This window comes from Ascaphus truei, chromosome 3 (assembly GCF_040206685.1).
Source record: "Ascaphus truei isolate aAscTru1 chromosome 3, aAscTru1.hap1, whole genome shotgun sequence".
Lineage (NCBI taxonomy): Eukaryota > Metazoa > Chordata > Amphibia > Anura > Ascaphidae > Ascaphus > Ascaphus truei.
Window position 1 is genome coordinate 233,974,532 of NC_134485.1, and position 12,672 is coordinate 233,987,203.

Consider the following 12,672-nt stretch of genomic DNA (forward strand, 5'->3'; position numbering starts at 1 on the left):
TCCAGTGAACAGGACGGCTACTGCCGTTTTTTCCTGGCGCGCACAATTGGCGACTTCAGCGCTGAGAATTCAAGCACACATGCCGAATACCACACTTTGCCCTTTCCTGCATATGCCGAACCTAGAAACATGGCGAAATGTAAAAAAAACACGCTTCTCGCCAACACATTGGCGGGATGCTGCCGCCTAGCAAATCTCCTGGCGAAAATTTCAAATTTCGCCACTCAAGGAAGCCTCTGTGCATACGGGAAGCAAATTCTGCCGAATACATGCCGAATGGCATGTATTCGGACGACTCTGCATAGGCCCCTATGTGTCTTATATACTTTAATTAAGATATGAACACAGACTGGGATTGCATAACTAATATTAAGCAATATCAGACAGTATTTGATACAACTATGATCATTGAAGACCATTATAATAACAAAATATATATATGAAATCAATATAAAATAGGATTAATGAAAAATTAATTAGAAAATTATTACATTATTAAAGAAAAAATTGATTAATAAAATAAAAGTGTAATCAATCAATCAAAATTATTTAATTATTAATGTTAATTTCATAATTGGTAATACATTTGTTAATCAAAAGAGGGGGGGGATAAAAATCATTTATTGTGATATATTCATAAAGTCAACTAAATTAATCGTTTAATAATCATAAAAAATCACATAAAATGACTTAGATCCCACTCTGTGTTCATACCCAGGGGTATTCTGGTCTTTAGGGTGAAAATCCAATAGGATTCACGTCTGTCTAAATACTTAGTCCTGTCACCACCTCTTGGGAGCATAGGTATTTTTTCAATTCCTTGAAATGAGAAGGAATTAGTGTTACCTAGTGAGCAATTATGGAAATGGTTAGACACTGGGTGACTCTGATCACCCATCCGTATTAGACGTAAATGCTCCAAAATTCTGATTTTTAGACATCTTGTTGTTCTCCCGACATATTGTCGCCCACATCCACATTGCAAAAGGTAAATTACAAATGTTGAGTTGCAATTTATGAAGGATTTTATGTTATAATTTAAACCAGAATTAAATGAGCAAAATTGTTTGCCATTTTTCATTTTTGAACATACCTTGCAATGTGTACAGGAGTATGTACCGAGGGGTAAATTAGGAACTGCTTTTTTGTCTTCATTAGATTCAAAGAGACTAGGGGACAGGCTATTGGACAAAGTTTTGGCTCTTTTGTACACTACGTTAGGACCCGAAATGATATGTGGTTTCAATACTGGATCTAGGGTCAGCACATTCCAATGTTTTTTTAAGATGTTTTTAATTATTGGCGCTTGTTTGCTATACGGGGTAATAAATGAGGGGCTAACATTGTCCCTATTCGGTCTTTGTTCTTTCCTCAACAGCAAACTTCTGTCTAAGTTGGATACTTCCTTTAGTGATCTGTCCAGATCCGCTTTTTTGTAACCTCTATTGAGGAACCTTAAATATAGGTCATTTACTTGATGATTATAGTCAGACTCACTCGAGCAATTTCTCCGAGCTCTGATGAATTGACTCTTGGGTATCCCCCGGAACATGTTTGAAGGATGACAGCTGCTGGGTCTTAGAAAAGTATTTCTTGAGTTGGGTTTCCGATATAATGTAGTTTGAATATTTAAAGTTGTGTCCACATATAAGCAAAGATCTAAATAATTTATGTGTTGTATATGAAACGAATAAGTGAAAGTGAGATTAAAGCTATTAGTGTTTAGTGATGAAATAAATTTGTGCAAAGTAGTGACGTCACCCTCCCAAACAAACAGCAAATCATCGATATACCTCTTATAAAATAAAATGTGCTCCCTATAAATGTTCAGGTCTCCAAACACGTGGAACCGCTCCCACCAACCCATGAAAAGGTTGGCATAGGAGGGGGCAAAGCTTGTCCCCATCGCCGTTCCACGTGTTTGGAGATAATGAACCCCATTAAACAAAAAGAAATTGTGAGTGAGTAAAAAGTGAATCGCATCCAAAATAAAAGTGTTTTGTGCTGGTGATAAATCTGATTTGTTTAAAAAATAATCCACAGCAGTCAAACCATGTTCGTGGGATATCACGGTGTATAAAGACGTAACGTCTAATGTCACCCAGAGTAAATTGCTTTTCCATTTAAAGTCCTCCAGTGTATTTATTAAATGAGTACTGTCTCTAATATAGGACGGGAGCTCTTGTACCATGGGCTGTAGAAAGTGATTCACATACCGTGAGACACCATCTCCCAAAGAATCAATACTGGAGACAATTGGTCTCCCAGGTGGGGAGACCAATGTCTTATGAATCTTCGGGAGATGGTGAAACACGGGTGTGACAGGGAAGGGTTTGTACAGATAATCCATGTCATTATCATTCAGGACACCTAGCATTGAACCCAAGTCTAACAAATGTCTAAGTTCCCTCTGGTATCTTATAGTAGGATCAGATGGTAGTACAGCATAGGAAGACACATCCCGAAGTTGGCGCAATGCCTCCTTAAGGTAGTCATCCCTATGCTGCACTACCACTGCTCCCCCTTTGTCGGCATTTTTTATTATTAGGGATTTATTACATTTCAGATTATTGAGAGCTATAGATTCGTCATAACTAAGATTACTGATTTTTTTATATCACAATAACCTGTATTGAAAGAAAAACCTTTCTGTAATAATCTTAGGTCTCTCTCCACAAGGTTTTCAAAAGTGGAAAGATGTTTGCCTTTGACAAAGGTGGGGTAGAATAATGATTGTTTCTTCAGACCTGAGCTAGATCTTCCCAAGAAATTGTATTGGTAGTCAGATTCAGATATAGGGTTAGTATCTAGGTCTTCTAAATCCCGGATTAGACATTGCTCCTTAAATGAGAAAATGTTAGATTGGATATGATTGGATTCATGCATTGTAACATCTGAAAAATGTGTATCAACATTAGTAGTAATACATTCAGGTTCAACTGATACAGTGTTGACTAATTGATCCTCAACATTATTGATATTCTTATCACTAAAAAACTTTTTCAGTGTACATTTTCTGATAAATTTGTTTAAATCAACCATTGTTTGAAAAAGGTCAAAATTGGTATCCGGTACAAAACCCATGCCCTTATTAAGTAATGATAGTTCATCTTTTGTTAATGTTACATTAGAAATATTGATAACTGCACTTTCTTCTCCTAAAAATTCTTCTTTCTTTTGGAGGGTGCTCCCTTGTATTGAGTTTTTGGTTTTCTTGCCCCGTCTTGTTCTTTTGAGTTTTTTGAAGCCGTTGTGTAGTTTGTAGGTTCAGATGAGGTGGATGGACGCGATTTGTATTCTGAAGATCTATCCCTTTGTTTACGTTCCCAGAAAGGGCGTTGTTCTTTAGGTGCTTCTGCCTCAGACTGTAAGTTCTCCTCTTCTTGTGCATTAAAGAAGGAGACTGTGTGACCCAGATATTCTGTATCTGAGGTATCAGAGTCTGCTTTAGATTTTAGGATAGATTTTTTTGCCCAAGGGTTATTAATTTTGTCCTCTGGTGTAGAGTGAGTAGGGTGTGTCGTGCGGCTGGACCTTCTATTGGGTGTAGACCTTTCCCATAAGTACACTTGGTTGCGCTCGTAGTCAAGCTTATCTCGTTCAAATTTTTGTTGTTTCTTTTCTAAAATGTCCTTTTCAAAATCTTTAACTGACTTGGCCAAATTAATGTCCAATGCTCTGAAACCCTCCATTTTGGAGAACTTGGCTAGATGTTTTTGTGATAGCTTAATTTCTTTTTCTAAGTCAAGTTTTTCCTTAGACTTGGCTTTAACAATCAGGGATATTAATTTGGAGGAGCAATCATTGAGAATCATTTTCCACTCTCTCTCAAAATCCTGATTGATAAAGCCAAATGTAGGGGACTTTTTCACCCGTAACCCCCTGGGGATTCTTTTCAGCAGTAGATAGTTTTCCAAAAATATGAGATCCCAATAAATTCGAGTATCAGTAATAAGTAATTTACTAAATTTTAGGAACAAATCATGAAGATCCGATGAGTCCTCACAATCTGGATTTGGTAAATTTTCAAACATACGTTTTGCTTTTTTTGATCTTTGAGTATTGTCCAAGTAATTGGAAACATAATCACTGGTGATATTGGGGGTATCAGTCTCCTCTAATTCCTCCATGTCCATTACACAGATATATGGAGTATAGAATTATGTAGATATGCAAATCTTTGTTGATTGATAAACAGATTTTCAAACAGAATTCAAAAAATTATATTCAAAAATTAATAATAAATCAAAAATTGAAAAATTTGAAAAAAACTTATATCATGTGTCTTCCCCAGATGGAACAAAAAAAGGGGGGTTAATCCCCTGTATGTGTGCAGCAATGTCAACCATTGACCTGTTGTAATACTCTGGGATGAGTGTGGAGTGGTCTGGCACATTTGATTGATACAAGTCCAATGAGCAACCACTTGGAGGTAGATTCAAGGAAATGTGGTATATGTGGTGCTCAGAATCAGACCGGTAACTTCTGTAACATAATTGTGATTGAGACCATAAGCTTGGTGGTCTGGCGACGACGGAGTGCCCCTCAATAAGGCAATAATGCGTAATAGCTGTAGGGGAAGTGACAAGTGGAGTCAGTTGGGACAGCCACTGTGATGTACACAATAATCACCCTAACAGTATATAATTGAAGGAACTATGTCCATTGAATAGCAGGGTTTAGATAAGGCACATTGGCACTTTACCTGCGCATCCGGGGGGGGCACTCTCAGGATCAGTAGCGTGCAGTCCATCAGATAAGAAGTCCAGAAGAATAGTTGGTGTAGATAGAGCACAGCTGCAGACGCCCTGCAATGTGAAGCAGGGAAAACAAAGCCAGGCCACTCCGCAATAGTAACAAAAAGTGTATTAAGCAAGCAAACACATACAGGGAACAAAAATAGAACAGATAGAACGCACCTACGCGTTTCGTACAATAGTACTTTATCAAGGTGAAGCAAGAGTAAAATAACAGCCTATTTATACCCACCTTAAACACTTCTAATCAACTGGGTTGCGGCGTCATGCGCCGGCAGCTGCAAGCAGTCGCGGCAGAGTGACGCGCATTCACAGGGATCAGGGTGTATCAGGCAGTACACAGGGGCTGCCACGTGACCTCCGTCGCATCATAGGGATGACGTCATCAGCGTGCGGCACGTAGGCCAGTCACGCTGACGCAGAGTCCATCTCCATTAGTTCGGGATATGTCACGTGATCCTAATAGTTTTTTTACAACACAAAACTTTATTAGTGAAACATAATATGTAAACAAACAGTAAAAAAACAGTAAAAAAACCAAATCAATGGCTGGTTAATATGATTTCACAAACCGAGTTTTAACAAGAGACTCATTAGACTATTAAGTCACAGACTCCCAGTCTAGGTATAATATATATTATTGTAGAGATTTGATCTATATACTTTCATTGAATAATATATTATAATAATAAACAGATACAGTCATAATACTATACCCATTCCTGGGACCGAAATAGAACCTTGCTAGTTCATGGAGGCTTGTAAAACAGATGTATATATATTATTATTACATCATGATAAAAAACAGTTTGTAGAAATAGAAAACTTGAAGTACAATATACATTTTGAATTTATAATACATCTGAGAGAGGAGAAATATGATACCTATTATGTGTCTTATATACTTTAATTAAGATATGAACACAGACTGGGATTGCATAACTAATATTAAGCAATATCAGACAGTATTTGATACAACTATGATCATTGAAGACCATTATAATAACAAAATATATATATGAAATCAATATAAAATAGGATTAATGAAAAATTAATTAGAAAATTATTACATTATTAAAGAAAAAATTGATTAATAAAATAAAAGTGTAATCAATCAATCAAAATTATTTAATTATTAATGTTAATTTCATAATTGGTAATACATTTGTTAATCAAAAGAGGGGGGGGATAAAAATCATTTATTGTGATATATTCATAAAGTCAACTAAATTAATCGTTTAATAATCATAAAAAATCACATAAAATGACTTAGATCCCACTCTGTGTTCATACCCAGGGGTATTCTGGTCTTTAGGGTGAAAATCCAATAGGATTCACGTCTGTCTAAATACTTAGTCCTGTCACCACCTCTTGGGAGCATAGGTATTTTTTCAATTCCTTGAAATGAGAAGGAGTTAGTGTTACCTAGTGAGCAATTATGGAAATGGTTAGACACTGGGTGACTCTGATCACCCATCCGTATTAGACGTAAATGCTCCAAAATTCTGATTTTTAGACATCTTGTTGTTCTCCCGACATATTGTCGCCCACATCCACATTGCAAAAGGTAAATTACAAATGTTGAGTTGCAATTTATGAAGGATTTTATGTTATAATTTAAACCAGAATTAAATGAGCAAAATTGTTTGCCATTTTTCATTTTTGAACATACCTTGCAATGTGTACAGGAGTATGTACCGAGGGGTAAATTAGGAACTGCTTTTTTGTCTTCATTAGATTCAAAGAGACTAGGGGACAGGCTATTGGACAAAGTTTTGGCTCTTTTGTACACTACGTTAGGACCCGAAATGATATGTGGTTTCAATACTGGATCTAGGGTCAGCACATTCCAATGTTTTTTTAAGATGGTTTTAATTATTGGCGCTTGTTTGCTATACGGGGTAATAAATGAGGGGCTAACATTGTCCCTATTCGGTCTTTGTTCTTTCCTCAACAGCAAACTTCTGTCTATGTTGGATACTTCCTTTAGTGATCTGTCCAGATCCGCTTTTTTGTAACCTCTATTGAGGAACCTTAAATATAGGTCATTTACTTGATGATTATAGTCAGACTCACTCGAGCAATTTCTCCGAGCTCTGATGAATTGACTCTTGGGTATCCCCCGGAACATGTTTGAAGGATGACAGCTGCTGGGTCTCAGAAAAGTATTTCTTGAGTTGGGTTTCCGATATAATGTAGTTTGAATATTTAAAGTTGTGTCCACATATAAGCAAAGATCTAAATAATTTATGTGTTGTATATGAAACGAATAAGTGAAAGTGAGATTAAAGCTATTAGTGTTTAGTGATGAAATAAATTTGTGCAAAGTAGTGACGTCACCCTCCCAAACAAACAGCAAATCATCGATATACCTCTTATAAAATAAAATGTGCTCCCTATAAATGTTCAGGTCTCCAAACACGTGGAACCGCTCCCACCAACCCATGAAAAGGTTGGCATAGGAGGGGGCAAAGCTTGTCCCCATCGCCGTTCCACGTGTTTGGAGATAATGAACCCCATTAAACAAAAAGAAATTGTGAGTGAGTAAAAAGTGAATCGCATCCAAAATAAAAGTGTTTTGTGCTGGTGATAAATCTGATTTGTTTAAAAAATAATCCACAGCAGTCAAACCATGTTCGTGGGATATCACGGTGTATAAAGACGTAACGTCTAATGTCACCCAGAGTAAATTGCTTTTCCATTTAAAGTCCTCCAGTGTATTTATTAAATGAGTACTGTCTCTAATATAGGACGGGAGCTCTTGTACCATGGGCTGTAGAAAGTGATTCACATACCGTGAGACACCATCTCCCAAAGAATCAATACTGGAGACAATTGGTCTCCCAGGTGGGGAGACCAATGTCTTATGAATCTTCGGGAGATGGTGAAACACGGGTGTGACAGGGAAGGGTTTGTACAGATAATCCATGTCATTATCATTCAGGACACCTAGCATTGAACCCAAGTCTAACAAATGTCTAAGTTCCCTCTGGTATCTTATAGTAGGATCAGATGGTAGTACAGCATAGGAAGACACATCCCGAAGTTGGCGCAATGCCTCCTTAAGGTAGTCATCCCTATGCTGCACTACCACTGCTCCCCCTTTGTCGGCATTTTTTATTATTAGGGATTTATTACATTTCAGATTATTGAGAGCTATAGATTCGTCATAACTAAGATTACTGATTTTTTTATATCACAATAACCTGTATTGAAAGAAAAACCTTTCTGTAATAATCTTAGGTCTCTCTCCACAAGGTTTTCAAAAGTGGAAAGATGTTTGCCTTTGACAAAGGTGGGGTAGAATAATGATTGTTTCTTCAGACCTGAGCTAGATCTTCCCAAGAAATTGTATTGGTAGTCAGATTCAGATATAGGGTTAGTATCTAGGTCTTCTAAATCCCGGATTAGACATTGCTCCTTAAATGAGAAAATGTTAGATTGGATATGATTGGATTCATGCATTGTAACATCTGAAAAATGTGTATCAACATTAGTAGTAATACATTCAGGTTCAACTGATACAGTGTTGACTAATTGATCCTCAACATTATTGATATTCTTATCACTAAAAAACTTTTTCAGTGTACATTTTCTGATAAATTTGTTTAAATCAACCATTGTTTGAAAAAGGTCAAAATTGGTATCCGGTACAAAACCCATGCCCTTATTAAGTAATGATAGTTCATCTTTTGTTAATGTTACATTAGAAATATTGATAACTGCACTTTCTTCTCCTAAAAATTCTTCTTTCTTTTGGAGGGTGCTCCCTTGTATTGAGTTTTTGGTTTTCTTGCCCCGTCTTGTTCTTTTGAGTTTTTTGAAGCCGTTGTGTAGTTTGTAGGTTCAGATGAGGTGGATGGACGCGATTTGTATTCTGAAGATCTATCCCTTTGTTTACGTTCCCAGAAAGGGCGTTGTTCTTTAGGTGCTTCTGCCTCAGACTGTAAGTTCTCCTCTTCTTGTGCATTAAAGAAGGAGACTGTGTGACCCAGATATTCTGTATCTGAGGTATCAGAGTCTGCTTTAGATTTTAGGATAGATTTTTTTGCCCAAGGGTTATTAATTTTGTCCTCTGGTGTAGAGTGAGTAGGGTGTGTCGTGCGGCTGGACCTTCTATTGGGTGTAGACCTTTCCCATAAGTACACTTGGTTGCGCTCGTAGTCAAGCTTATCTCGTTCAAATTTTTGTTGTTTCTTTTCTAAAATGTCCTTTTCAAAATCTTTAACTGACTTGGCCAAATTAATGTCCAATGCTCTGAAACCCTCCATTTTGGAGAACTTGGCTAGATGTTTTTGTGATAGCTTAATTTCTTTTTCTAAGTCAAGTTTTTCCTTAGACTTGGCTTTAACAATCAGGGATATTAATTTGGAGGAGCAATCATTGAGAATCATTTTCCACTCTCTCTCAAAATCCTGATTGATAAAGCCAAATGTAGGGGACTTTTTCACCCGTAACCCCCTGGGGATTCTTTTCAGCAGTAGATAGTTTTCCAAAAATATGACATCCCAATAAATTCGAGTATCAGTAATAAGTAATTTACTAAATTTTAGGAACAAATCATGAAGATCCGATGAGTCCTCACAATCTGGATTTGGTAAATTTTCAAACATACGTTTTGCTTTTTTTGATCTTTGAGTATTGTCCAAGTAATTGGAAACATAATCACTGGTGATATTGGGGGTATCAGTCTCCTCTAATTCCTCCATGTCCATTACACAGATATATGGAGTATAGAATTATGTAGATATGCAAATCTTTGTTGATTGATAAACAGATTTTCAAACAGAATTCAAAAAATTATATTCAAAAATTAATAATAAATCAAAAATTGAAAAATTTGAAAAAAACTTATATCATGTGTCTTCCCCAGATGGAACAAAAAAAGGGGGGTTAATCCCCTGTATGTGTGCAGCAATGTCAACCATTGACCTGTTGTAATACTCTGGGATGAGTGTGGAGTGGTCTGGCACATTTGATTGATACAAGTCCAATGAGCAACCACTTGGAGGTAGATTCAAGGAAATGTGGTATATGTGGTGCTCAGAATCAGACCGGTAACTTCTGTAACATAATTGTGATTGAGACCATAAGCTTGGTGGTCTGGCGACGACGGAGTGCCCCTCAATAAGGCAATAATGCGTAATAGCTGTAGGGGAAGTGACAAGTGGAGTCAGTTGGGACAGCCACTGTGATGTACACAATAATCACCCTAACAGTATATAATTGAAGGAACTATGTCCATTGAATAGCAGGGTTTAGATAAGGCACATTGGCACTTTACCTGCGCATCCGGGGGGGGCACTCTCAGGATCAGTAGCGTGCAGTCCATCAGATAAGAAGTCCAGAAGAATAGTTGGTGTAGATAGAGCACAGCTGCAGACGCCCTGCAATGTGAAGCAGGGAAAACAAAGCCAGGCCACTCCGCAATAGTAACAAAAAGTGTATTAAGCAAGCAAACACATACAGGGAACAAAAATAGAACAGATAGAACGCACCTACGCGTTTCGTACAATAGTACTTTATCAAGGTGAAGCAAGAGTAAAATAACAGCCTATTTATACCCACCTTAAACACTTCTAATCAACTGGGTTGCGGCGTCATGCGCCGGCAGCTGCAAGCAGTCGCGGCAGAGTGACGCGCATTCACAGGGATCAGGGTGTATCAGGCAGTACACAGGGGCTGCCACGTGACCTCCGTCGCATCATAGGGATGACGTCATCAGCGTGCGGCACGTAGGCCAGTCACGCTGACGCAGAGTCCATCTCCATTAGTTCGGGATATGTCACGTGATCCTAATAGTTTTTTTACAACACAAAACTTTATTAGTGAAACATAATATGTAAACAAACAGTAAAAAAACAGTAAAAAAACCAAATCAATGGCTGGTTAATATGATTTCACAAACCGAGTTTTAACAAGAGACTCATTAGACTATTAAGTCACAGACTCCCAGTCTAGGTATAATATATATTATTGTAGAGATTTGATCTATATACTTTCATTGAATAATATATTATAATAATAAACAGATACAGTCATAATACTATACCCATTCCTGGGACCGAAATAGAACCTTGCTAGTTCATGGAGGCTTGTAAAACAGATGTATATATATTATTATTACATCATGATAAAAAACAGTTTGTAGAAATAGAAAACTTGAAGTACAATATACATTTTGAATTTATAATACATCTGAGAGAGGAGAAATATGATACCTATTATGTGTCTTATATACTTTAATTAAGATATGAACACAGACTGGGATTGCATAACTAATATTAAGCAATATCAGACAGTATTTGATACAACTATGATCATTGAAGACCATTATAATAACAAAATATATATATGAAATCAATATAAAATAGGATTAATGAAAAATTAATTAGAAAATTATTACATTATTAAAGAAAAAATTGATTAATAAAATAAAAGTGTAATCAATCAATCAAAATTATTTAATTATTAATGTTAATTTCATAATTGGTAATACATTTGTTAATCAAAAGAGGGGGGGGATACCCAAGAGTCAATTCATCAGAGCTCGGAGAAATTGCTCGAGTGAGTCTGACTATAATCATCAAGTAAATGACCTATATTTAAGGTTCCTCAATAGAGGTTACAAAAAAGCGGATCTGGACAGATCACTAAAGGAAGTATCCAACTTAGACAGAAGTTTGCTGTTGAGGAAAGAACAAAGACCGAATAGGGACAATGTTAGCCCCTCATTTATTACCCCGTATAGCAAACAAGCGCCAATAATTAAAAACATCTTAAAAAAACATTGGAATGTGCTGACCCTAGATCCAGTATTGAAACCACATATCATTTCGGGTCCTAACGTAGTGTACAAAAGAGCCAAAACTTTGTCCAATAGCCTGTCCCCTAGTCTCTTTGAATCTAATGAAGACAAAAAAGCAGTTCCTAATTTACCCCTCGGTACATACTCCTGTACACATTGCAAGGTATGTTCAAAAATGAAAAATGGCAAACAATTTTGCTCATTTAATTCTGGTTTAAATTATAACATAAAATCCTTCATAAATTGCAACTCAACATTTGTAATTTACCTTTTGCAATGTGGATGTGGGCGACAATATGTCGGGAGAACAACAAGATGTCTAAAAATCAGAATTTTGGAGCATTTACGTCTAATACGGATGGGTGATCAGAGTCACCCAGTGTCTAACCATTTCCATAATTGCTCACTAGGTAACACTAACTCCTTCTCATTTCAAGGAATTGAAAAAATACCTATGCTCCCAAGAGGTGGTGACAGGACTAAGTATTTAGACAGACGTGAATCCTATTGGATTTTCACCCTAAAGACCAGAATACCCCTGGGTATGAACACAGAGTGGGATCTAAGTCATTTTATGTGATTTTTTATGATTATTAAACGATTAATTTAGTTGACTTTATGAATATATCACAATAAATGATTTTTATCCCCCCCCTCTTTTGATTAACAAATGTATTACCAATTATGAAATTAACATTAATAATTAAATAATTTTGATTGATTGATTACACTTTTATTTTATTAATCAATTTTTTCTTTAATAATGTAATAATTTTCTAATTAATTTTTCATTAATCCTATTTTATATTGATTTCATATATATATTTTGTTATTATAATGGTCTTCAATGATCATAGTTGTATCAAATACTGTCTGATATTGCTTAATATTAGTTATGCAATCCCAGTCTGTGTTCATATCTTAATTAAAGTATATAAGACACATAATAGGTATCATATTTCTCCTCTCTCAGATGTATTATAAATTCAAAATGTATATTGTACTTCAAGTTTTCTATTTCTACAAACTGTTTTTTATCATGATGTAATAATAATATATATACATCTGTTTTACAAGCCTCCATGAACTAGCAAGGTTCTATTTCGG

The 12,672-nt window shown here is 36.2% G+C and overlaps 1 protein-coding gene across 1 annotated transcript; it reads right to left on the bottom strand.

Moving 5' to 3' along the window:
- Positions 1 to 1,601: 1,601 nt before the first annotated feature.
- On the bottom strand, positions 1,602 to 5,787 carry LOC142489480 (uncharacterized). The gene is made up of 2 exons (XM_075590348.1): positions 4,706 to 5,787; positions 1,602 to 4,570 (listed from the first exon to the last, which is right to left on the bottom strand). Exon 2 carries the CDS (start codon positions 4,134 to 4,136, stop codon positions 3,159 to 3,161), a length of 978 nt encoding a protein of 325 aa, XP_075446463.1. The 5' UTR covers positions 4,137 to 4,570; positions 4,706 to 5,787; the 3' UTR covers positions 1,602 to 3,158.
- Positions 5,788 to 12,672: the final 6,885 nt, after the last annotated feature.

Excerpts from the sequence above, each read along its gene's own strand:
- LOC142489480 (XM_075590348.1), bottom strand. The coding sequence starts at position 4,136 with ATGGACATGGAGGAATTAGAGGAGACTGATACCCCCAATATCACCAGT.